Source organism: Euwallacea similis, chromosome 20, assembly GCF_039881205.1.
Source record: "Euwallacea similis isolate ESF13 chromosome 20, ESF131.1, whole genome shotgun sequence".
NCBI lineage: Eukaryota > Metazoa > Arthropoda > Insecta > Coleoptera > Curculionidae > Euwallacea > Euwallacea similis.
This window is the reverse complement of record NC_089628.1, coordinates 1228165-1253341: the sequence shown is the minus strand read 5'-3', so window position 1 is coordinate 1253341 and position 25177 is coordinate 1228165. Positions and strand designations below refer to the sequence as shown.

Sequence of the window (25177 nt, the reverse complement as noted above, 5' to 3'; positions counted from 1 at the left end):
ATCGTATCATCTGGACTGATATAAATTTGATACCAACAGGAACCTCGAGTTCTTGCGTAGCAATCCAACAAGGCGAGTATTGCTACTTGATCTCTTCTAAGATGAGACAGCAAAAATCTCAATTTTTCGTGGATGTACTAAAAAATCTTAACTCGATCCGCTTCTAAAACGTTTTTACACGAGAAAAGCGAGGGAAAATGGTTGTGGCATATTTCCAAGGGAAATTCAGTTCAGCGATTTTGTAACCATTACAAGGCTCGTAAATGGCTGTACGCTTGTCAAACTGTTTTGTTTGAAAAAACAGATTTTCGTGCTTCAATGAATAAATTTATTAACCCGTCAAATACGTATATGCATAACGTTTTTCTTGTAAAGGCTTACATTTAGCATCTCTTGGTTTCATAATAGATATTCGTTTTTCCAATTCCATTGTTGTTTACGATGCCGATCTCCATTATTGTTTAATTAATTTCGTTTTCGAATCAACGAGCAAAAGCAAAGCTGATTTGTTAAACCATTCCTCGCGACGCGAATTATTTCATATTTTTAATTAAAAAAGTGTCAAGCCATTGTGTGCTAAACGTGCCTTTTTCTATATTTTACTTCGATACAGAAAAAATCTCTAATCGTCTCCCGTTGTTTATCGTTGGTCTTGTTTTAATTCAAAGCCCGCAATAATAATTGGAGCTTTCACTAGAGGAACAGGAGCATTTAAATGGCCATCTCAAACGTAATTAATGTGTCGGAACTTGAATGAATCATAGCAAGAAAGTCTGTGGCTTTGATATTATTGCAGGAAGGGGAGAAAGCACCAAATTTCATGTATAAATGCATAGAATGCCAATGCTCTATTATGCAAATTGAAGGACAATAAGTACAGTGGGACAAAATTCGAAGCGCAATCTTCCGACTGTCCAATTAAGGCTATTGAAAGGAACCACATTTGTAATATTCTTCAATATTTCTCAAACTATTTCATTAACGTCAAACATTAAGTTAAAGTAAAGGTGATGGTAGTTATTGTAATTTCAACTTTACATTCTTTTTGGGCCCCGTAGGAGAGGACGGGGCTGTTGTGGAAAAGCTTGCATTTCTGGAACGTGAAATCAATAACCTGTAAAATAGATATTTGATTTACTGAAGTCGAAAGCTGCTTAAAGCAGGTTGATAAAGTTCACAATATCATAATAGTCCAAATTCAGCGCGAAAATTAAAAAAACTAAGTTTAGATGGATTCGAGACGAGATTTTCCATCGTTTCCATAGTCGTTGAAAAATATGATGTGCAACATGATTGAAAATCACTTATCTCCATCGCCAGAGTTGCGCCACTCGTCTTCGCCTCATAGCAATAAGGTGACTTACTCGCATGGAAAGTGCTGTTTTCGTACGATATGCTGCCACAGGTAAATATGCAACTTTACACCATCAGCTTTAAGAAGGAAGCAGGAGACCGTAGACTTTTTGGTGCGATTAACTTCTGCTTGTTGTCCTTGTCCCTCTCTGAAAATTGCCATCTGATTATGAAGGTTGCAACTACATTACATTGCAACTAAGTGTATCAATGAAAGTTGTGTGTTGCTCAACTGAGTCTCACAATCAGCTCAATAAATGAAGATAAACGTGGATGATCATGCATCATATCTGATGTAACCGTGGAAAATAATAATGGCAGTAATATTTAACGGATGTTAAGTAATATTTAACATCCGTTAAATATTACTGCCAGGTGATTCATTTTTGAAGCTTTCTAGGACCGAAGCTTTGCACGTGAATGCTCTAAATTAATCTTTCATGCTCTACCATAGAAGTTTCCAGAGCAATGAGGTTATAATTAAACTCGAGCGTTATGCATGCAAATTTCAATAGCACGGCAGTGGCAAACACTCATTAATATTTCTTCTAGTTATATATTTAGATATATCCGGGTTAATCTCTACAGTGCCAGATTTCCTTTGGCCGAGATGTCGGCCTCTATTATTAGAGCTCCGAGGCATCTAACCAAAATTGTCGTATATGAACTTATAGCTACGGAATAAAGCTTTCCCCCTTAATACATATTCACGGGGCTCTCACAAAGCTTGTTGTCTTTAAAAGCCCTGTCGCTCCCAAGTTTTTTAAGGCCGGGGATTTTACGGGAATTATGTAGGGAAAAACTAAGTCACTTTGTTTTATCTACCGTTAAAAGCGATTTTGTATTCGGTTGTGACGGAACTGATAATTGAAAAATTTCCTTTTGAGAGGGAGCAGGAAAGTGTCTAAGCGCAATTTTCGAGATCAAATTTAATGCTGAGGTGCCGCTGTGAGAGGACAGCAATTACCGACCAATTTATAATTAATTATATTCCTAATATTAAGTAATTAATATTATTTATGATTGCTAAACAGACGTAAATTCCAACGCTTTATTAACATAAATTATCGAACAGTCAGGTAGCCTTTATTGACGCCTACAACGTGGATTCTTATCAGCTATGCTATCTAACTTAATTCTTAGGGCATTGAAGACATATGAAGTAAAACCTATATCAGGTATTAGCTCATAAGTGTTAAACATGATTCAATTTGGGAAACTTTCATCCTTACCAACAACTGATTTTACGATATACACAACACTGTAAAAATTATTTAAAGGAATTCTTTGAAACGAGCGTTAACTCTCATCATGTGGCAACATCGATGATAGTTTGACAATTTTATTTAATCACGTAACCTGTTGCCATAATTATGGTAGAACAAAAGAGCGATGCTTTGTTGCCACTTTTTGGAGTCGAAGCGATTTAAACAATTAGTGCCCCTTTTGAATTTTGAAACGAACTTTAACGCTGAACAATAATTACGTATAACAAGTGTCAATATCAGCAGCCTGTTTACTTAGTTTCGATCAATATTATAAGAGTCATCAGATACTGCTACTTGCGACTTTACCACAATGTCCATGAAAATGTTGAAATAAAGACAATACGTATCACTCTCGTGGATTCCATGAAAGTTATCTTCCAGATGTTACATGGTCTTAAAGAATCCTTATGTATTAAAATTGGTACTTGCCACTATATAATATACTTCCGTTTTATTTCGATTTCTCAGTTCGTTAGAAGTGGAAATTAAATTCTATGAATATTGCCATCATCAGACCGAAGGGTCGTGAATCTATAATTTAGGAAATTCCCATCAACTAATATTTCATATTTTAATGAATCGTTCATAATTTGGGAGAAGAAAAATGTCTATTATTACTGAATACCATTGGGGCCCTAGCACTCTTAACCGAAGTCTCAAAGCAGGTATTTTAATGAAAAATTTAATGAACCAGTAAAGGTTATCTTGACTTCTTCAATTTCACTTATCGTTTCATTCCCTCAAGTCGTAACCTGACCCTTTAGGGTATTGTACATACTCTTATATCACTTTCATAAGCTCATAAACACAATTGCCTTGTTGTCTAACGGAGACTATGCTGATATATTTCTCAATAACGAAAAGAGTCAAATACATGAAAACATCGCCTTATTAGATTAAGAAACTTTTCCAATATCGCACCTCGAATAGATGGGAAACTTAGTTTCCGCGCGCATCGAAACTTTCTTTACACGGAGTTTATGCGAGTTTCCACGGATTAACTCCATATTTTCGAATTGAATGACTTTTAAAACCCAAAAACGTGGTTATTTGTGATATGAAAGTTGACATTGTAGGGAAAGTTGTGTAATACAGGGTGGCTCTAAATAGTCTGTACACCACCACAGATGTCTGAGAGATCGGAATACCTGCAATGATTTAAATCAACTTGGCTTAATTCAAAAGTTAATTGTTTTCGAAACTTAGAATGTAAAAGTCTACTTTTTAAATAAATTACTTTTTTCCTAAAAAAATTTTTAAGCAAAATCGCTTTTTTAGGAATTGTAGAGGCGACAGATAATAATCCATCGAAATTTTTGTTATACAGAGTAGAGTGTGACGTTGGTGCTGTTCCGGCCTTTTTCAAAGGAACGTAACTTTTTTCTCTCCAGGTGTGATTTTATTACTGATTTATTACTAATAAAGTTTTTATTGACATGATCAATACAAAAACGGCAAATCTTGGGGAAGGTGTTCCGTGTTCTCGACTATCACGAAAACGTATACCTTGAAGTAAACTTATTGGTGTAGTGGATTTCTGATTATTATATTTCTCTACCTTAAAGCCGACATTCTCTCCATCTTTTCTCTATTTTTTGGTGGGAAACGTCATCAACCATACTAAAAAACAAACTTTAGAAATGGTCGTTATTTAGGGACTTGAGCGGAGGTCGACCCGTTCATCTATAATAGTTTGAGTGAATTTAGCCTTTGCGTCCCTATGCCAGCAGTCACATAACATAGAGGTTCAGATACACGTGGCTTAAAGATCAAGTTAAAAGATTCCATAGCTGGGAAATAGAAAAGCCAAGCCGGAAGTGCTAGTTCTCCGAAAGTTAGTAAAGTAGTTAAAGTACAAGTACGGAAAGTGGAAATTGTTTGTGCGGAAAATTGCCACAACGTTACTTCCAAAATGGCGTAGTTAATTGCAGCACCTTCAGCAAGGAGTTTCTCTGGCAAACTGAACGAGAATTGGAAATTCTACAAGCAGAAATTCGAGACATACTTAAAAGTTTATGATTTCGCTAAATGATCGTCAGAAGTTAACGCATTCGTATTACTGAATACCGTTGGAGATGAAGCCCATAACATCCACAGCAACTTCGAATTTAAAGAAAAAATAGGCTATAATTCAATCCTGACCACAATTTGGAGGTCATGTATGAGCGGATCTCCTTCCTAAAAAACCAACAATATGACGCATCTATAAGCATATACGTAAATGTGCTACGTCAGCTAAGTGAACCTGATGTGAAATGGAGGATAGATGAATGTAAAATTGATGCAAAAAGGGCTCATGAGTAAATACGATCTCTTTAAGGAAAATTTCTGGCCACATGTCTATTCTTGAACTCAACGCATCACGTTGGAGTTCTGCGTCAACAGCTCAATAAACGAAACGCAACGTCGTCTTCCACTACTAACATTTCGTCAAAAACTCCTCCAGATGAAATTTGGGACAGGCTCAATAAAAAGTAAACACAAAACCTTTTTCTGTAGCTGCCTGGCAAAAACGCACTAATAACATAACCTCAAAATCGCAGGTTGCCACCTCTCAGCAACAACAGATCATGTGGGCATGCGCGAACTTTACACCCTCAAATTAGTGTAAAAAGTGCACTTTTTGCACGATTAATGGGAAATGAAAATTTAAAATCGCTTACAGTTGCTGATTTCAAAAAAATTTAATTTAATTTGGTAAGTTGCGGTTCTGATTTGGGAGAGTGCAAAAATAATTATCAAAATCTAAAAAATGGAAAATGCATATGAAAACGTGGCATTCCCAATAATTTGAACTTCAAATATCTCAGAAATGGGGCTTATGTATGTTCTTACAAGGTGTATGTTTTATTACAAAAAACAACATTTGGCGAAGATAAATTTCATCAGTGGATAGAAAGTTTCGTACAGAGAAGTAGAAAGTTACGCTCTTTAAAGACATTCGACAAAACGCCGAGCGCTCCAGTTCTACAATATGTATGCAAAATTCAAACGAAATTCGATTTACTGCCTTTAAAAACCTCCCAATATGAAAATTTTCTCAAATATCAAAAATCATAGTATTGCGATTTCGGGAATCAGTGGTAGAGTTTTGTGCAGGCCATTTACGGATGCCCCATATAATAGAATATTTGTGCGAATATCTTGGGAACACGCTCGGGTCAGCCTGGAAAATGTAATAGGAAAAATGCTAATCCAAGAGCAGTGTCTTGGAAGTAATAATTCCAGATAGATTCGAAAAGGGAAAATGTTTTGAAACTCAGGAAAATGCATTGAATTTTAATATTAAATGTGCCCTAAAACAGCTATTCGCAAAAATATTCAAGGTTTTCTATTATTCTTCGATATCATTCACGTGAAATTTACATGCAAAACGCCCCAGTTTAATTAGAACCTGATTGCACTAGGAACTTCCTAGGTGGTGCATGATAGATTAATTTACAGCATTCAGATGTAAAGTTTCTGTACTGGCCAAACACAAGCTAAACATGATTTTTAAATTGCATTAGCCGACATGGGAATTTGCTCAATCTTAAGCGTGTTTTAGAGCTTCAACTCGAGGCTTAGAAAGGAAATAATTTTATGCTTGACCGCGGTCCTGGAAAATTTCAAGCAAGTCTGACCAGTTTGGTATGCAAAACTCGAGTAGCAAGTTTTACGTAGTAATTTGAACAGCAGAAAGCCTTTAAGTTAAAATCGAGTCTGTTTTGTGCGTCTATCGAGGGTTAAGTGTTAAATGAGGTGATGTTAACTGCAATGGCGATTTTCAAGGAAAAAGTTGTACTTGGTAATATGCAATAAAAATTTATGGTGTATTTGAAAACGTTTAATTTTATAACCATCCCTTGAACAAACATTTAATTTCACGAGGATTTATCTCGCGGAATGGCTGAAAGAGCTTCCTCACTAATAGCTATATCCGAAGATAAGCAGAAAACTCGTGAATTTAATCCTCTTCCTTATCTCACTGCAAGTTGCCACCACCAACGTTGCGCTTTTATTAACTTAGTGAATGAAGTTCTTATCATGTTTTGGGGCATTTTAGCAAAACGTTCTTTGTTACTCATAGAAAATGAGAAGTATTGAATAATACTCACTGAATAATTTCATTAGCCTACGAATTTAACGACCTTAATAGTTATTGTTCTCATGATCCCTTTCGGAAGGAAATATAACAACTAGAGATGGTAGTCGTGAAAATAAAGGACAACATACGCGTATGCTAGAAATTCCTAACACACATAAGTATTATGAAAAATGAAGGAATGATGGAAACATGATGAATATGGTATTAATTACTGTTTTCTAAAAAAGTGAGATTGTTGGAAAAAAATGCAATTATTATTCAAATAATGCATTTTCTTCGAAACTATCCATACGAGCAAGGTCTTGGAGGTTTTAAAAAGTAAGGCTAAAGACAAAGAATTGTATTATTTTAGCTCCGCTACATACTTTTTTGGAGTCAGAAGAAAGTGATTAGTTGCAACTTACAATTCCAACGCCTTGTATAACACCAACAAGAAACTTTTCGAAATTTTTCTCAAACACTTCCCTCTCTGACTTTGGCAGTTCCGTCACCTTTCAAAGTTTGTGCAAACATTTCAGTTACACTCTGTACATTTCAGCTAGAGTGTCGTCCAACTTTCCACTGATTAAGCCCATTTCCTGTTCCTGAAGGTTCTATTTCTATCGTAAATGAGCCTGCAAAAGTCTTGGCTAAAAGTAAGGAAATTGCCCGGCTTTCATAATAATTATTCGCCCTTTCGACATGATCTTTACCTTGAGAACATCGTTAACCTTGAATTGACTTAAAGTTTCCTATGCAGCACCAATCAGTGCATATCAGAAGCCTCGTTTCTCATTCAAAAATTGTCCAATGCTTTTCTTTAGTTTAATCATCATTATTTAATTCAATTCTCTATTTTTTATGTAATCTTACACACCAAGCATCAGAATTTCTATCTTACATAGACATAACTGTAATCAAGACTGTCGAAGTTTCGTCATCGTAGCTCGATGTGGTCCACATTTCTAAACCCCGAATCGACGAATGGACGAAGACTGAATTATTGACTTGGAAAACTGTGCGATTGATAAAGTTTCTCGTTTGCTAACCAGGCCAGATTCATTGGAATATCCGAATAAAAAGGAAATTGATTTTCTAATAAAGAATATCAAATCACGTTTATGCTCTGGAATTTAACAAACATGCCTTTTTAACAAAATGACGTAAATTTACATTAAGCACACTTCAAACTAAAACTGTAAACACTTTAGAAGTCATTTCATGTACAGTTTCTGTTTACAACATACATAAATTTTATTTCAGCTGTGATACGATTGTTCTTAATTTAGATGAAGTGTGTGCAAGAAGTTAAGGACACAGTGAATGGCTTTAGAACTGCATGTTGCAGCTATTTATTATTCTCAGTGGGTGGGAAGATACTCGAACTGTTGTTCTGTAAACTGCAGCTGCTTTAGGGCTGAATTATTTATGCCCACTAGTAGGTAACTTTATCAGACACACACTAGTAGTTCCTGAAAATTAAGTAACTCGGCTGCTAAAATCAAGGTTTGCACACAGATCGCATCTGTAAAGAGAGAAAAAAGAAACCGCTTTGTTGTGAAGAAAAAGGAAAATTATAAAACTCTCCCCCTCAATCGGTTTAAATCATAGATCGTGCCAGGCAAAAGTCAAAGGCACCATTCCCAACTAAATATAATATTTCAATAAAATGCTTTTGGCATTCTTAGCGATGGGGCCCGCTCTGCAAGTACGAATTGATTGAAAATAAAATGATAAAGGCACAGAGCCACCAATCAATTGTCAAGGGCTGTAACTAAATGCAAACAAAACTCCAAGGGTTCTTCGCTGAGGGAAAAATTGCTGAAAGTTTTATATTTCCAGAACACATTTCTGCGACATGTCACGAAGGCGTTCCTTTATGTTACCCAGGATATGAAGTAAGCTTTTGTTACTTGAGATGTCAAAACACACCCCAAAACACTACAAGAGATAGTTGCAAAATGTGTGCGCATGTGGCAAAGGAACCAAAGTCGAAAAAGAACGGTGAGAATTTCAACCAATTACACGTGAACATGCAGAAATAATTATTGTAAAATTAATTCACCATAATTAATTTTTTAGATCATCTAACTCTAAATGTTGAGCCCTCAAGTAGGAGGGTTTTTAATGTTCCAAAAATTAACACCAACGATTTTCACCCAACTAAAATTTCATTAGAGAAACTGTCAGGATACAGCCCTACAAAGGACCCTGCGTTAGTCATCTGTCCTAAAGTTGGCCCTGAGGCTCAATTATATCCTCAAACTGGGACGTCGAGCAAAACCTCGAAAAGGTTTTAGCCTACCGATGTCAGATAGAAGAATGTAACAGAATGTTATTAACTGAGAGTTAATGTAATGAATTTAGTTTTCATTGTATGCTACGCCTTTAAGGAAACTTAATTGTTTTATTAAAATTGGCCGAGCATCTCTTAAATGTCATCTCAAATCATGGCAATTCCGGTCGAAATTAAACTATTAAAAACTTTATAACACTCGTAAAGCAAAGGATTATTATTAAACACTCCTGGTCTCCGGCAAAAGAGCCATATAAAGAGTCCTTTCAGGGAATCTCGCAAAGCGTGTAATTCGGGGCAACTGCCCTTAAACTCGAGTGGAGGAATTTGCCCTTTCATTCACCTAGGCGATTTTTTATTCTGAAAGTTTGAAAATCCCTGGTTGTTATGTGAAAGACCTCCATGTCGATGATCCCTTGTTTGAGGCTTTTCGTGTCATGTTTCTAGTTAGAAACACAAAGCACGTTTCACAGGGATGAAACTCAGCTGTCTTAAGATTTGAAAATTGTTTGGTGTCAGGACGAATGTAATCTTGGTGTAGACATAAAGAATTTAATCCTTATTTCAGTCTTCAGAAGCTCTAAATTCGAGAGGATTTTCCAAATTTGCTTCAGCTGCACAGGAGCAGGATTTTTCGAAGTTAACGCTGGTGACGTTGATCCTTCTAATTAATGTAGAATTAGCCTTAAGGTCCTTACGGATCATGGTTTTAATCCGTCACATGAACCTTCTACTAATCATTATTGCCGATTTAAAATGTACACGACGACAAGCACATGGAGCGTTTAGACAGTTATTTTAACCCAGATCATCTCTTCTGAAAATACCCCAGACGTTTAGGTCAACACGGGAATAATTAAGAGATATGTAAACCTATTATCGTTTTCGGAAAGGGAAAGTTTGCAGAAAGGTCCGCTATTAATTGGGATTGCGGTTCAGCGGTGAGGACAGAAAGGGAATTTAATATTTAAGGTCTTTTCTTGAAAACTTGGCAAGAAGGACTTTGGCACAACGAGAGGAAAGGATACTGCGTCAACTGTCGTAGAACATTTCTAGAGCTCCATTAGGTCTCACGACTTCTTTAAATTCTGAGAACTTCAGTTGATCTCACTCACAAAAAATGGCTCTGCATAGCTTCATCCCACTCTACACAGATACAACAATTGGAAACTCATTTAGTAGCTTGATGAGACCCAAATAATTCTACTTAAACTGAGATTAAAAAAAGTATTGTCCATTTTGCATACGAATTTCAATTTTTTTCTCATAAGCGCATCGGTACAATTACATTCAAGAGATATCCAGAACATTTTTAAATATGTTTTCCGATATTTTGCATATCGAATCACCGTTTTCCGATTTGCATTTAAAGGATAATTCTTAATATTTTAAGCATTATAGATATTTCTAGAAGTTATTTTTTAGGAGCTTCCAAAAAATACACCATTTTTTGTTCAATTTTTTTCACCTTAAAGCAACTTTTTGCCGGTCAAAATTGGAGAATTGATCTAAGGGATCGGAGAACCCATTTTCCGATTCCTATTAGTTTGCTCTTCCGATTCCTTTGAGTGCGAAATAATAGGTCTGTTTCAACAAAGAGGATAAGCCGATCCCGGACCATCAGAAGTAGTCAGAAGTAGTGTAAAAGTCTAGACTATTTGCTCACATTTCTGATGATCCTAAAAGGGTTTTCTTTCCACTTAGACCAAAGCTAATACTGGAGCTCTATGCAATATTTTCCGCTGAGATTTTCCCGATAGTGAATTGAGTTTTTATTTTTTTTTGTACTTACCTGGATGTTGATGGCGCCGACGACTAACCCCACAGTTTGATCAACCGAAGGAACTAACAATCGCCTCGGGATATGCCAAATGTGAAGAATTCCACTGGTTCGATCGTGATCGAAGAAGTGATCGGAACGTTTGGAAAACAGAATATCTTCGGGAACAACTTCTGAAAAATGTCAATGTATTTAGAGAGAATAGTGTCGGCTAAAGTAGATTGTTAAAAAATTATGGTCCATCGCGCGATCGAAAATGTGCTATTTTCCGGTTTTTAAAATTTAAATATTCAACAGAGATATTCAAGAGAGTTATTTAGCTCTTCCAATATAGCACATCGCATCAATTTTTTAACTTGTTAGCAGAGCCCTTCGGCTTCCATCATATTATCTTATTTCACATGAATTCCACAAATAATTTCAAAGCATATTGCATTGCCCGCATATCCGCACAATTCTTTTGAAGAGAGATATTCAATTCTTCTTTCTTATATTTTGTATACCCCTTTCGACTATCGACATCCTCGATCTTGTTTTTACATCTACGCATTTCAAGCATATTCCAAGGTATATTCCATATTGATCTAGTAGAGATGGTTGAGGTTCATTTTTTCCTTTACACTGAACCTCGAACTGCCGAACTGCCCTTTGGCAAACGTATTTGGGGTAAAGTTTCAAAGCATTTTTCATTTGATGAATGTTGTCAAAATTCTTTTGGAAACAGGTAATCAATTTTGCTACTTTCCCAATATTTTGCATCTCAAATTGCAATTTTTCCTCTATTTTTCTAGTATTGTACGCTATCATCATATCGTCATTTTGCACACGTATTTTGAGCTTTTAATTTCCGAAGTGCACGTGGAGCCAATTCCTTTAAAGAGATACAGTAAGTGTTTAGTTTTTCAATATTTTCTGCTTCGCAAGGTAATTTATCCACTTTTTTCTAATGTCGCATGTTGGCAAAACTCGTCAAAAGAAGGGTATGAAATTGTTCCAGTATTTTTCGCTTAAAAGCATGGATTTCCCCACACTTTCAAGTGTTCCATATCTTCCATGATCACATTTCATTCGGTCCGTGCCGGCAAAATTCATTAAAGAAAGATATTAAATTTTCTATATTTTCCTACAATTGGCTTTTGCACCTCGAATTGCACTTTTTTTCCACTTTCTCCATGTCGCGGGTCATCCATCGCATTTCCATATTACACACGTATTTCGATATTTCATCAAGCGCACACAATTCTTTTCAAGCCGCATATTCAATATTTCCAATATGTCGACCCATGTCCTCGTGCGTATGCTCATTTCAAGGTATTAAATTTTTCCGATATTGCTGTCCAATATTTTAGACTTCAAATTGCACTTTTCCAATGTTGCGTTTTTCCATACAGGAATTTCGTGTATAATCTAAAGCATTATTTTCCATTACGCACATATCGGCGCAATTATTTTGAAGATGTTTTGTTTTCGTTTTTCCCAATATTTTCACCTCGAATTTCCATTATACTTATCAACGTTTTTCCAACGTCGCGTGTTATCCATTTACACACACATCATTTCGAGTGTAATTCCAAAAAATATGCCAATGCATGTCGACACAATTATTTTGAAAGTATGACTAAAGGAGCTCGTTTTTGGGGATCTCATTTTTCTACATTTTCTTTACGACAAACTGTAGTTGAAACTAACAATAAGTGTTAAAACCAAGTTCATCGGTGGAAATTTAAAAACGAAGATCAGCAGTGCATTTTGGAAACTCAATACGGCGTCCATAAGGAAAAGGAACGGGAAGCACAGAAATTTCGACTCAGCATTTTGTCGCAACTCTTATCGTTTATGAGATCTCCATCTTTATCTTCGAGTCACAACGTTTTCGCTTTTTCCAACGTTCATTGGCCGCATGCCGGCACAATTCTTTCAAAGAGATAATCAATTTTTCCCCCTTTTCAGACATTGAGCGCCTTCCGACAAAGTTATTTTGAAGAATATTGAAATATTACATTTTTTCCAGCGTTTTAAACTGCGAGCCGCAACTCTTCCATATTTTTGAAGTCACCGGAAGAGCAAATTATAGGATGTAACCTATTACTCATTCCACCAAGATTATCGTGCATAGGGGTATACATTTTTCATTTCCTTTTTCTCATATAACTAAATTAAAATTAGATGGTTCTTACCAACTTCAATTGATCCCCAAAGTCATCAAATCGTACACTAAGGTGGAAACTTTGTAATTTCCTTCATGCAGAGCCCCACAGGACCCTCCAGCTCTCCATGTCTCAAGACTTTGCTCGGGTTGTTATCATTAGGGAATAGCCTTATAGTTCTAATTAACATTAAGTGTCAGATTCCTCCATAAATTATGCAAAATGCTCTTTCAATTTATGTTGAATTGTTTTGCATCCTATTAGGCATGAGTCGTAAACTTTATATTTATTTTTCGACTCTCGAACGTTGATTTAATACTTAGAGGGCAGATCTGGCTTTAAAAAACTATGTTAATTACGGAAATTTCTGAAGTAGGCAACAAATTACGATCCATTAAGCCCCCCTCCCGGGACTAATGGTATTATCCTTCAGCCAGTTGGATCTGTTAATATAATTCCGTTTTATCTTCCATTCTTAGTTCGGTCTGGAACATAACACCGAGATAATACGGTTCGAAACACGATCGTGGGTCCGATAAGGCAAAAACACTTTGTCTCCGTCGATCATACGAATTTTGGGCCCTTTACTCTTGTGAATTTTAATGAAGGCCCTTAACCCTCAGTTCTTTTTATTGACTACGTCTTTTGTTATTACTTACAAATATCGGGTCGAAATCCCGATTTGGAGCATGGATCATAAACATTTGCACTGGCAACCAACTGGATAAAAATATGTGTGTTGGGTAAATGAATGAGGGCATAAACCGGAAATGTCCAAATGCATAAACCATAATTTAGACAATAACATTATTTCTGGTCCAAACACATCAGTAAGCTCTGACTGGTGTCACGTCAGAATTGCTGGAAAACCTGTGAAATCTGATTTACTGCTTTTCAAACACGTTTCTCACCACCCTACTAACTTTTACAACACTCCTACCCAGTTCCATAAAAGCGTCGTTACTCTAGCAGATGTGAAGTTTAAAATTCCCATAGACGAAACTGAGTACTTTGGTCCAAGCACTATTGGAGAATTTACGACACTCGTAAAGTAAGAATGATTATTATTAAATGTATGCTTCAATCTTATCGTTGAAGATTAGTGCAAGGTACTGTAAAAGGGAGTTTAGCTCATCGCTCATATGAATGCCTTTTCCGAGGGAAAGTGCTTAAGCTAGTGGCTAAATTACCTCTTTTATTCGCTTTTCCGATCCTTCGGTTAAAACCGGAAAAAGGTGAGATTTTATTATAGGTCGGAAGAGAAATGCAGTTCATTTCTTCTAGTGGGGAAATTGACATAATCAATTTTACTTTAAAGGTGAAATTTGAATTTTTAATAAAATGAAAAATATTTTAGATTTGCTTTTAGATATGTTCTACTAGCGCGTAAATCGGGAGGTTCCCACTAATTTAACCGACCGAATTTGAAAGAAAATTCGGATTTTAAAGTTCCTGAAAAACCATTATCCGGAGCTACCTACTCTGAAGAAGGAAAAATTTCCAGAAAGTTCCGTTGTTTCTGACAAATTACAAATTGTCTTTTTAATCAGAAGAATACAGGTTTAAAAAACTCCCTTTTTTTACACTTTCCTAGAGCTTTTTTGAGTCACCTTGTAGGAAATATTCTATCGATCTTAATCAACGTTTTACGATTACCTCTCAAAGACCATAAAATAAATTTTTAGAGGGTGAGACATATGGCAATTACATTCCTCGTAAAAAGTTTATGACTAAGTATATTGAAGTACAAATCCGATGTCCTACCTCTTGCCACAAGTTCTCAATGGGATTCAAGTCTGGTAATTTAGCCGGCCACTGCAAGGCCTGGAGATTATTTATTCTCGTGAAACCACTTCTAGTCAAAGCAAAATGGGTCTTTTGGATCACTATCCTGTTGAGATAAAAATCGTAAACGCATCTTCCACTCAGCATAGGGCAACATAACATCTTGGAAAATGTCCCCGTGAACCAGTGGACCCATAGCCAGCGTTTATGAAGCGCAATAGATCTACCCCAATCGATGAAAAACCGCCCCTGTAATAATATATTAGTTTGTCCATGCTTCATTTTTAATGTACCAACGTACTTTGGATGGAATCTTACATCAATCGAGAGACTTACACATTTAATTCCATCGGAATTACAGACTTTATACAGAGATTTGTCGCAAAGTCATTCCAGTTTTCAAGTGGCCAGTTCCGCGAAAACGCTTTGTTTCCTAAACCAAGGATTTCTTTGCTGGACGTGTGCTTCATTCTATTATACCCGAGAATAATCGCAGCAATTATTCTCCGGACAGATGTCTACGGATCTGTTAGAGACACTCTTTCAATTCTCATATCCATCCAACTTTTGCCCTTTTTTACAAATTTAGAATTGCATTTTGAAGCTTCCTGCGTTATTCACTTTAATGTCGCTTTGTATCAAAAACTTTTCCATGTAAACTATGATTTTGACAACTTAATTCTGCAATAAACGTGGGATTACAAGAGCGCTTAAAACTTGTATGCGTCATGTCCCTAGTTGTAAGCATTTAGATAATGGGTGAAAGGACATATAGCACTCCTGCAGAGAACGTTCATTATCACCGACTTCTTACGCCTTTCGAAAATCCCAACTTGGAACAAATCGTTCCCAAGCCCCAATTTCCACTTCTTGTGTTTGGGATCACCACAGACATCTCCATCTCCTTTCCACAAAACTAATTGGTTTTTTGTCGAAAAGATTATTGCTAATTAAAACGCGGATTGGATTTCCTGAGAAAGTTAATTAAAGTTCGTCGAAGACGTAAATCAGAAAGCAAAGGTTTTCGGTTTACATCCGCTGGGGTCACCCCAAATCCACCAGGCCAGAACCTCATTAAAATGAAATCCAATATCCGGATGTCTTGTAAATACGTACACTGTACTAAAAATTGATTAACGTACAGGCGAAAAGGATCGTAGGGTTAGGACTCGTATTCGCTGTGGCACAAAGACATTGTTAGGATGTTCACAGGATGTTCAAACATGTTTAGAAAGTATAAGAGGTAGAGGTCCAAGTGTGCGGAAATATTTGTTAATTGACTGAATGATTGTGAATGAAAAAATTAATATTTATATTATAAAACGTGTCTTTTTAATGTCTTCAGATCTGATACAAAACCTCCGGGAAGTAATCAATGTCTTCTCATTTCAGATGAAGGTCCTGTGGAACAATCAAACAGTGGACGTGTGCATTAAAAGCGACGCCTATTGGGTACAGGAACTGATCACCGCCAACGTCTACTATTGCGTCTACTACATGTTCAGAGTCGCCTTCGTGCACCTGCTCCCCTGTATCGCCCTAGTGACGCTCAACCTCCTCTTATTCAGGGCATTGAAACAAGCCCAAAAGAGACGAGACATCCTCCTTTCCAGCAACAAAAAAGCACCCAAAACCGAGTGCAGGAAGATGCGGGAGTCCAACTGCACCACCCTGATGCTCATCGTAGTCGTAAGCGTTTTTTTGTTGGTGGAGATACCGCTGGCTGTAGTGACTATTCTTCATATTATATCAAGCATGGTAATCGAATTCCTGGACTACCACGTAGCCAATACGTTGATAATTTTCAGCAATTTCTTTATCACCTTGAGTTATCCGATTAACTTTGCCATCTACTGTGGCATGTCCAGACAGTTCAGGGAGACCTTCAAAGAGCTGTTTATCACAGACTCGGCAAATGCTAGAAATGGATCGTCTAGGTACTCCATAGTCAATGGTCCAAGAACCTGTACGAATGAGACTGTTTTATAACTGTAGAGATTTAGGTACTAGTTATGTGAGGTGTCAAAAACGTTACGCTTAAAATATTATTATATTTAATGTTTTTTTTTTTATATTTACAACAAACAAAAATGTATAAAGTTCATTTTCGTGAGGTATTTTTGTTGTGAGTTAATTACTTTCATTTTGAGCCCACTTCGAAAGTAGTTAGCTCCATACATTTTCGGCGCAGTTGGTGTGGGACTGCAATCTGTATGTCTAGTAAGGAACCCAAATCCTACATCAACTGCCAACGTTTTCTGCTGTAAAACGCCCAGAAAGTGCTTTACAACAGAAGAACAAAATACGTATGAAGGGTTGTCGGTTGTACTATTACTAATTTGAGGAGAGTCGCAGATGTAACCCTGTTATAAATCATATTTAAAGAAATAAAGTATGTGTTGCACGTTTTTAATGGACGTTTCATTTGTTCTGGCGCCGAGTGTTAATGATGTTTACGGGAAAATTTAATAACCGACATTCAAAAACCAATCGATGGCGCTGATTTGTTCGCTTACTTTTACATGGAGTTAGATTGGAGTGGTCGGTTTTATGAGAGTAATATACTTTGTCGGAAACTTTGCGATTGGCCTGTAACCTTCCTCAGTTTCGATATTGACTGCAAACATGGCGTTCCCCATATTGGTCATGGATATATTGGGGCTTCGGGAACTCCAAGTGGGTTAAACGGGGCAAGTACCTAAAGTCCGCTCTACTATTATAGTTAAAGGCCGGCACACACTACTGGTTATGCATTTTACCTGCATTTGCACCACTTCTCCTTAAATTTAAGCTAAGGGGGGCCTTAAAATTTTTCCTTCTTGAATATCTTGCTATCAGAAAATTGGTGCAATCGACACTTAACCAAGGAAGAAATCCTGGTACGAAGTTTAGTCCGGATTAAAGCATTCACATGATAAATGAAATCTGCCACATTCGCACACACAAATTTAATTTTTTCTGTTTTTTTATAACTTCGCAAGACCCAAAACTGACTTGGACCTCTCCGCATACTCTCCTAAGTTGGTAACAAAAGTGCCTAAAACTTACCCTATTTAACTCACCTTATAAGTTCTCTTGTAGTTTCCAAGGTTCCACCACCTCTGTTACTGGCTTGGACACACTGCATGTTGTATTTAATATCAAATGAACATTCTGAGGGCATTTTTTGAATTTTTCGTGGAATTTAGAGAAACTGCTATTATCTTTTCTTACAAAATCGCTATTCCAGAGGGAATTTGCCTCAGCGTCAATATGATTTATTACAGTTTATGCACCAGATATGCATAACAATTTTCTTTTATATCGTAACTATGATAGTTTTTAGGAGATGGAATTCATAACGGCTGTAGATAGTGGTAATTTGTTACTCAGACAAGACAGTTGGAGCTCGTCAGCTTAAAAATTTATCTTGCACCATTCTTGGCGCACTTTTTTGTACTGCTTCAAACTGGTAGTAATAAAGATCTTTTATTTTGTAATTTTCTTGCTTCGTATTCATTGCATCCACTTCTGCGTAAATCCTAAAACATACAAACTTCAACCACTTCTCGCTTAAAATAAATCTTTTTATTCACTTAGTGGTAATAATCGCAGGGAATTGGAGGTAAAGGATTTTGTCTAATCGAGCTGCATTGCACCTACTCAAGGACTTCGACAAGGTTATCGCGTAAATAGCAAAGGTATTTCTCACATATAGTTTTTATTAATGATGGAACGTCTAACCTAGAGAGCACGCTATTGTTCCTACGTAATCGTTAAAAATGGAAACATTAAGAAATATAATAAGAAAATGAATAGAGTATAAATCTGACAATCGCCGTATAAACTTGGAGGTGAGTTCCAAGAAAATTACTGCACGCGAACCAAAAATAAATGATTGAGCAATATCAAAATCATTTGAGTTCTAAACTTTACTTAATCGCTTCCGCACGACTGAAATTGGGCATAAAGTAATCACAGATCACATATTTTGGAGGGACTTATTGCTAATCTCGCTAAACGAAGAAATAATACTTAAATGAGAGGGACGACGCTAATACTGTAGCTCTTTGTTATGCCTGGTCTCCAGAGACAGCTGAATAAAAGTACTAAAAAGAGTCCAATTAGTCTATCTTGATTTCCATGTTATTGTCATGGGGACTCACTTGATTTTATCCGGGAGGTCTGGTGCCCGACAGATAAACTTATGGCCGAAATGATGTTGGCTGCCAAAGGTGTAGAACAAGAGTCGGCCTTGGTCCTCACTTCTACATTTCTTAGCGTTGGTGTGTAACTGGACGGAAAAAAGTACTACAAATGAAAATTCATCGATGCGGACAGTCTGAAAGCTCACCCTGTATCCCAGCTTATAAGGAACAACATTGTCGTCTTCCGCGTGCATTATCATAATCGGTACGTTTATTCCGCAAATGTACTTATCAGTCTCGAATTTAAAGTTTGAAGACATGGGATCTACGATAGTGATGCGAAACCAAGGTAGGAACTTGAAAAACTGAAAAACACATAGAGCATACTTTAATCACTGTTACAGACGCATACCTTGGCTAGAGGGAACTCGCTAATTTCCTCCCTCATATTATTAAACGGGCTCTCTAACATGAGCCCCACGGGTTGGTCGACGCTCATGCCTTGGATTTTTAGGAACGCGTGACTAGAGAGGCTTGTTCCTAGGGAATGACCCCATATGAAAACGTTGCTTTTTGTTCGATTCCTAACCCATTCATAAACGATTAAAATGTCTTCCACCAGGCCTAATTCGCTGGGGGATTGTTTAGAGGAATCTCCGTAACCTAAAATATGCAAATCTGGTGAAAGGACTACAAAGGAATGGAGAGTCAAGGTTCAGGAGGAAAGAACCTACTTCGATAATCGAAAGCGATCACATGGAAAAATTGCCGCAGAACTTGGTAGATTTCGATTCTATGTGATGACAATCGACACCCCCCATTCCCATGACTGTAAATAACGACATTTTGGCCGTTGTCCAAAATTCGATCGAAGAAATCCTCGCTGGTCTCATTGGAACCCTCAAGGTTGCTGGGAAGAATCTGCCATGTCCCCAACTTAATATCCCCAGAGCTAACGTAAAAGTTTCTTGCTCCGTTTATTCCGTATTTTTGCGGATTTTCGTAGTCTGGCGAGGGAGGCACATTCACTGAAACAGATTTGAGTTATCGCTGTAAATATTGTAATTCATAATGAAGTTAATGACTCAGATATGTAGGTCCGGTATGCGGATAACAATGACAATGCATTTATTTCATTTCAAATTCTCTAATCTCGATTGCTCTTTGAATGCGACGTCAAATGCTGCAAAACTTCTAGCGTTTAGCGACAATTTACTTACCGAAATTTAAGAAAACCGCCGCCCTTTGGAAATTATAAGAGTACCGATAGATAATCGGCAGTACTACAAAGAAAATCACGCAGGCAAGGATTCCGACCTTGAAAGTGTTTAGGGTAATTCTGAAGCAAAGAGATTAGTATTTATATAAGATGAAATAGATAGAAGTTTCTTATGTAATACATATATTATGAAAATTATATTGAAATCTGATGGGGAAACAAATAATAACTGCTTTACGCATAATTATGTCTGATAAACAGATCTAATTATCTTTCCTATTCTCCTTGAATATGGAAGTGACGGGATTTCACAGAATAATGAGCGTGATTTTAACGCAAATGCTTGATCAAAAAACTGATCTCTAAATCAATAATTGCAGACAACCGGTAAAATAAAGGAGCTTTCAAAAGGCGCTTAAGGGAGAATATCCCCAAAACAAACAAAAAGGCAAAAAAACTGATGAAAAAATTACGGGAACAATACAAACCTAAAAAGCAATTTTCTACACCGACACTTTGAAGCAAGGGGTTGGTTGTCCTTACGGGGAACTTCACTATATTCAACGTCCATAAACTCACATACTTTAGCCATGTTCAGCACTTTTTAAATGCTGCACTTTTACGCATAAAAACCTCTCGTCTAACACTGTTAGAATTATCCACAAATTGACTATTGTTATAGGCAATTTTATGTAAAGCAATAACTTTGAAATGCTGCAACAGCACTAACTACTCCACTTGTGAAAATTTATTTCTTTTGATAATTTGATTCTGCTTGCTCAGGGAAAAAGATGGCAAATAAAAAGGGTTTTTATTTACATTTGTAAGTACATACTGAGAAATAGAACAGTTTTGTTTATAAATCAAACATCATTTATCGCACATTCAAGTAAAAGTAACAGATCGTTTTCCAGGAAGAGAAATTTGTCTTGACTGTAACAACAATTTGATTTTGGTAAATTTTCGTGAAAAAATAATTAGAAAATGATTGGGGTCGAACGCACGCAGCGAAGGGATCTGATAAGGAAATTATAAATTTTACGATAATAAATTAATTAAGTAGCAATAAAAATGTGAAAGTTACAATAATTGATCGTCTTGTACTTTTACGTATTAACAAACGGAAAGGCCACAAAACGTTATGGCACGCAAAAAATAATATCAAGCATGGAGTTATAAAACTACGTAAGCGCATACCACATTAAAAATTTTGATCCCCCCCCTCTAAAGTTTTGGTTTTTTAATTTCTCAAAAGTGCAACAATGATCATAAATACCTACTTAGTGTCAAGTGGTTTTCGATCTTTTATTGGACATTCAAAAAATGAATTGATTTTTTCTAAGTTTTGCTTAATGTGTCAGCGCACAAATGTTGGCCTTTTGGGGAACTAAAATGCCTAGTCGTGAATTATCTAGGATTTTCCATAATACCAATCATCTATAGCTATAGAAAAAACTGAAACAGTAGAAATGATGCCTCATAGCTGAGTCTCATAGTCAGTCGACATAATACCTAAAGTAAATTTTAAACATCATAGTTCCAGTCCTTAAAGCTCATATGGGCACGGGGTATTTCCTATGAGTAAAACGTTATGACCAGGATTTGAAAGCATTTTTTAATATTTTTTTTATCAAATCAAATAAAAACACCAACGTGAACTAATAATAATAAATGTCGCATTTTTATTGAATTTTTTATTCACTATTTCAAGTTATTGCCCCTTACACCTATTGTTCCTTTGCCTATTCTCCATAAATCCATCAAAGAGATGCCACCCTGAACTTTAAGATTACGTTCACTAATCGAAAGGTTTTCGCTACCGCTAAGGGCAATAACTCAAAAACATTATTCAAACAAAAACCTTCAATGAGAATCTTCACAAAACGGTAATCCGATTAAGTAAGGGTTCAACCGCAACCGCAAACTTTCAGCAGCACATGTCGGGCGTTGAAGAGAAGGAAAAGAACTGGCTGAAACTTTGTAGAAGGCTACTGCTTGTTGCAAAAAAATAGATTTCGATTGTCGGGTCCATGTTTTATGGTTATGCCTGGGCTACAACATTATATAAGATTTTTTACTGTTATACTATTTAATTTAAGCAACGTAACTGCTTACAGAAGCCATTAGTGATTTACAATCACAGCCTGTTCTACAGCACTAGACTGTTATACCATTGTGGAAAATTAGTGCTAATAAGAGGACACTGAAGATCAGTTAATAAATTTAACACATCCCTGAGTCCACAATGTTATTATGGCAAGTGAGTGTGGATAATTTGAAAAACTAAATTACTTATTTTTTTGGCTCAGAAAAAAAAAAGATATATATATACAGTGGTGGCCATAAGTATGAAATATTTTTTGAAACTTTATTTAGCTAAAGGGCCTTTACTTTTCTTCTTCAATTCTGGTATATTTAAATTGGGATAGGTCAATTCTACATTTTAAACCATACAGTATTTATAGAATGTTGCTATCAAAAATTTCACCGATAAACACATTTTTTTAGATGGACAAAAGTATGGAATATCATAGATTTAAATTTATTTTGCATTTAGTATTCAGTATTGAGTGTTACAGTTCGATAAAATTTGAAGTCGAAATGGTTAAAAAAAAAATATCTTTCGGAAGATCTTCGATCACGAATAGTGGTATTGAAATTAGTGATCGTACTGTGAGGCGTCGTCTATGTGATACTGGATTGTTTGGACGATTGGCAGTGAAGAAACCATTAATTTCCAAAAAAAACCGGAAGGCCAGAATTAAGTTTGCACGCTCACATCTGTTTTGGACACCCGAAAAATGGAATACCGTCCTTTTCAGTGACGAAACCAAAATCAAACTGTTTGATTCGGATGGAAAAACTTATGATCAGCGACCAATAGGGAAGAGATTTGATCCCAAGTACCAAAAGCCCACTGTTAAACATGGCGGTCAGAATTTAATGGTGTGGGGATCTTTTTCGAGATCTGGAGTTGGCCTGTTAGCCAAAATTGATGGAATAATGGATCGGTTTTTATACAAAAATATCCTAGAGCAGCATATGCTTCCATTTGTCGAGGAAGAAATGCCACTGGTATGGCGGTTCCAACAGGATAATGATCCTAAACATTCTTCACGGTTGATTAAAAATTGGTTTATTGAAAAGCAGATAGATGTTATAGAATGACCCTCACAATCTCCTGATTTAAATCCCATCGAACATCTGTGGAGCCATTTGAAACGAAAAATTAGACAAAGACACATGTCAAATACTGAAGAATTGTGGAGGATCATACAAGAAGAATGGGAAAACATTTCTTCCTCAACTTGCCAGAATCTAATTGATTCAATGCAGCGTCGATGTCAGGCTGTCCTAGATGCTAAGGGGCATGCCACAAAATATTGAGTTTACTTAAGATGGCAGACTCCATACCATGATATAAAAAATATTCCATACTTTTGTTCAAGTGTAATTTTTCATTTTCATTTTTCTAAAAACTTTTTCAATTAGAACTCTTAATTTTATGTTATAATTATAGGAAATTAAATAAAGTCCTTCAAGCATTTGTGTAATTTTTGTCCAATACTTTTTAATAAATATTTTATCAAATTAAAATAATATTCCATACTTATGGCCACCACTGTATATATACAAAAAGATAAAAAATTCAAAATATTTCTACATTCAAAAGAAACATGAATTTCGGGAAATTCAATTGTAAGAGTTCCTTAACTCTACAGGGGGTGAGTAAAATATTTCAGGAGCCATATAGGTCTCTGAGCAGGTCGCAGGGAAATACTGAAAAGCAGCACATATTATTAATAAATAATTATCATTAGATTTCAAAGATTAGACTAGACACTAATAATAAACTATAAAACACCCTGTAAAATAAGTTCTAGTAAATAAATAAAAAAATCTGTTGGTAAAGCCATATATCTCTTCTGCCACAATAATAAATTTAATTTCAAGAAAACCCATGTAAAATTAAGACTTGTTTATGAAGACAGATTATACATGTTTTTCCAATTGCAAACTTAAAAAGCAGAATAATTAGGTAAATAAAATGTAGATAATTTACTTACATTCCTATCTTAGAAACATTCATGTTCCTTAATTACAAACTTATCTGTACTTGCCAAATTATACTTTTGGAGTTAAACATATAATTTGGAATTGATATTATCAAAACCAATTACTATATTTATAGCATGAATGCAAAATAACAGTACATATTGTATTTAAATATCAATTTGCATACCATCTATTTAAACCAGTAGTTCTAATTTTTTTTTTTTATCTACGTCAATGAATCAACAAAAATACTAAATAAAATACTATAAAATAGTACAAAATAAGTTGCATAAAGGAGGTGAAAAGAAGCCAAGTAGATGGCAATAAAGACAAGATTATGTAAGAGATAAAAGAAACATCAGAGGTAGGTACTTACACATCAAAAAATGTTAAAGCACCTAACGTCACTGGAATTGATGGTATCAAGTAGGGACCAAAGCATGTAATACCGTATTCGACAATCTCATCAGCAAAAAAATCACTGTCATCCTGAGCAGTTTGAGCTGCCATTTTAAGGCGGCTTTAAATTTAAAACAAGGATCCTCTTACAACTCTAAAATAGGACGTACAAAAATACAAAAAGGAACCTTGGATGGATGCTCAAGGTGCAAAAAATACAATAAAGGAGACTGGAATGGCTGGATGGGATGTTTGATGTTGCATTGAATCTTTAGGTTTTCTTTACCTTTTGATAAACCTTCGTTTGTTCAGTAGCATAGTAATTAATCCATCGGTTTAATTGCTATGTAAATGGGTTTTTGCATTGCACTCTCTAGTACTGACGCTCTGTAACAAAGTGTTTTGGATTTAATCGCAAATTATTGAATTGTATTAATTAGATAAGTAAGCCTGTTTCTGTTTCAGTGAGTTTTTATTTCGGTTTAACTTACCTAAGGAATATCTTCTTAATTTTAATTCAATTTAATTATAATATTATTAACAGTAATGACATTTAATGACAACAATAATTAATTAGTACTGACAATTGGAATAAATACATTTTGTTGTGACATGTCAGTTACGTCATGTCACAGCCACGTTGTAAATTTGAAAGATGTTGACTCAAATCACTCCCTCTCG

At 35.9% G+C, this 25177-nt stretch overlaps 2 protein-coding genes across 8 annotated transcripts in view; one reads left to right on the top strand and one right to left on the bottom strand.

Moving 5' to 3' along the window:
* Positions 1 to 17103, top strand: part of SPR (Sex peptide receptor) — an 84516-nt gene extending 67413 nt beyond the window's left edge. For all 5 annotated transcript variants that reach the window (XM_066400172.1, XM_066400169.1, XM_066400170.1 and 2 more), the window contains one exon: positions 16088 to 17103. In XM_066400172.1, coding sequence (XP_066256269.1) covers positions 16088 to 16684 — 597 coding nt within the window. In that variant the 3' untranslated portion in view covers positions 16685 to 17103. The remainder of the gene's footprint in view (positions 1 to 16087) is intronic.
* A 1286-nt stretch (positions 17104 to 18389) lies between these two features.
* LOC136415547 (lysophosphatidylserine lipase ABHD12-like) lies at positions 18390 to 25026 on the bottom strand. 3 transcript variants are annotated; one of them, XM_066400175.1, is made up of 8 exons: positions 24783 to 24883; positions 24474 to 24650; positions 20043 to 20161; positions 19557 to 19850; positions 19235 to 19485; positions 19029 to 19187; positions 18841 to 18968; positions 18392 to 18783 (listed from the first exon to the last, which is right to left on the bottom strand). In XM_066400175.1, the coding sequence occupies exons 2-8, from the start codon at positions 24605 to 24607 to the stop codon at positions 18729 to 18731; spliced, it is 1140 nt and encodes a 379-aa protein (XP_066256272.1). In that variant the 5' UTR covers positions 24608 to 24650; positions 24783 to 24883; the 3' UTR covers positions 18392 to 18728. The 3 variants fall into 3 exon arrangements, with proteins under 3 accessions (XP_066256273.1, XP_066256272.1, XP_066256274.1); XM_066400177.1 differs by lacking the exon at positions 24474 to 24650 and adding an exon at positions 24988 to 25026 and having other exon boundaries at positions 18393 to 18783; XM_066400176.1 differs by lacking the exons at positions 24474 to 24650; positions 24783 to 24883 and adding an exon at positions 20530 to 20845 and having other exon boundaries at positions 18390 to 18783.
* Positions 25027 to 25177: the final 151 nt, after the last annotated feature.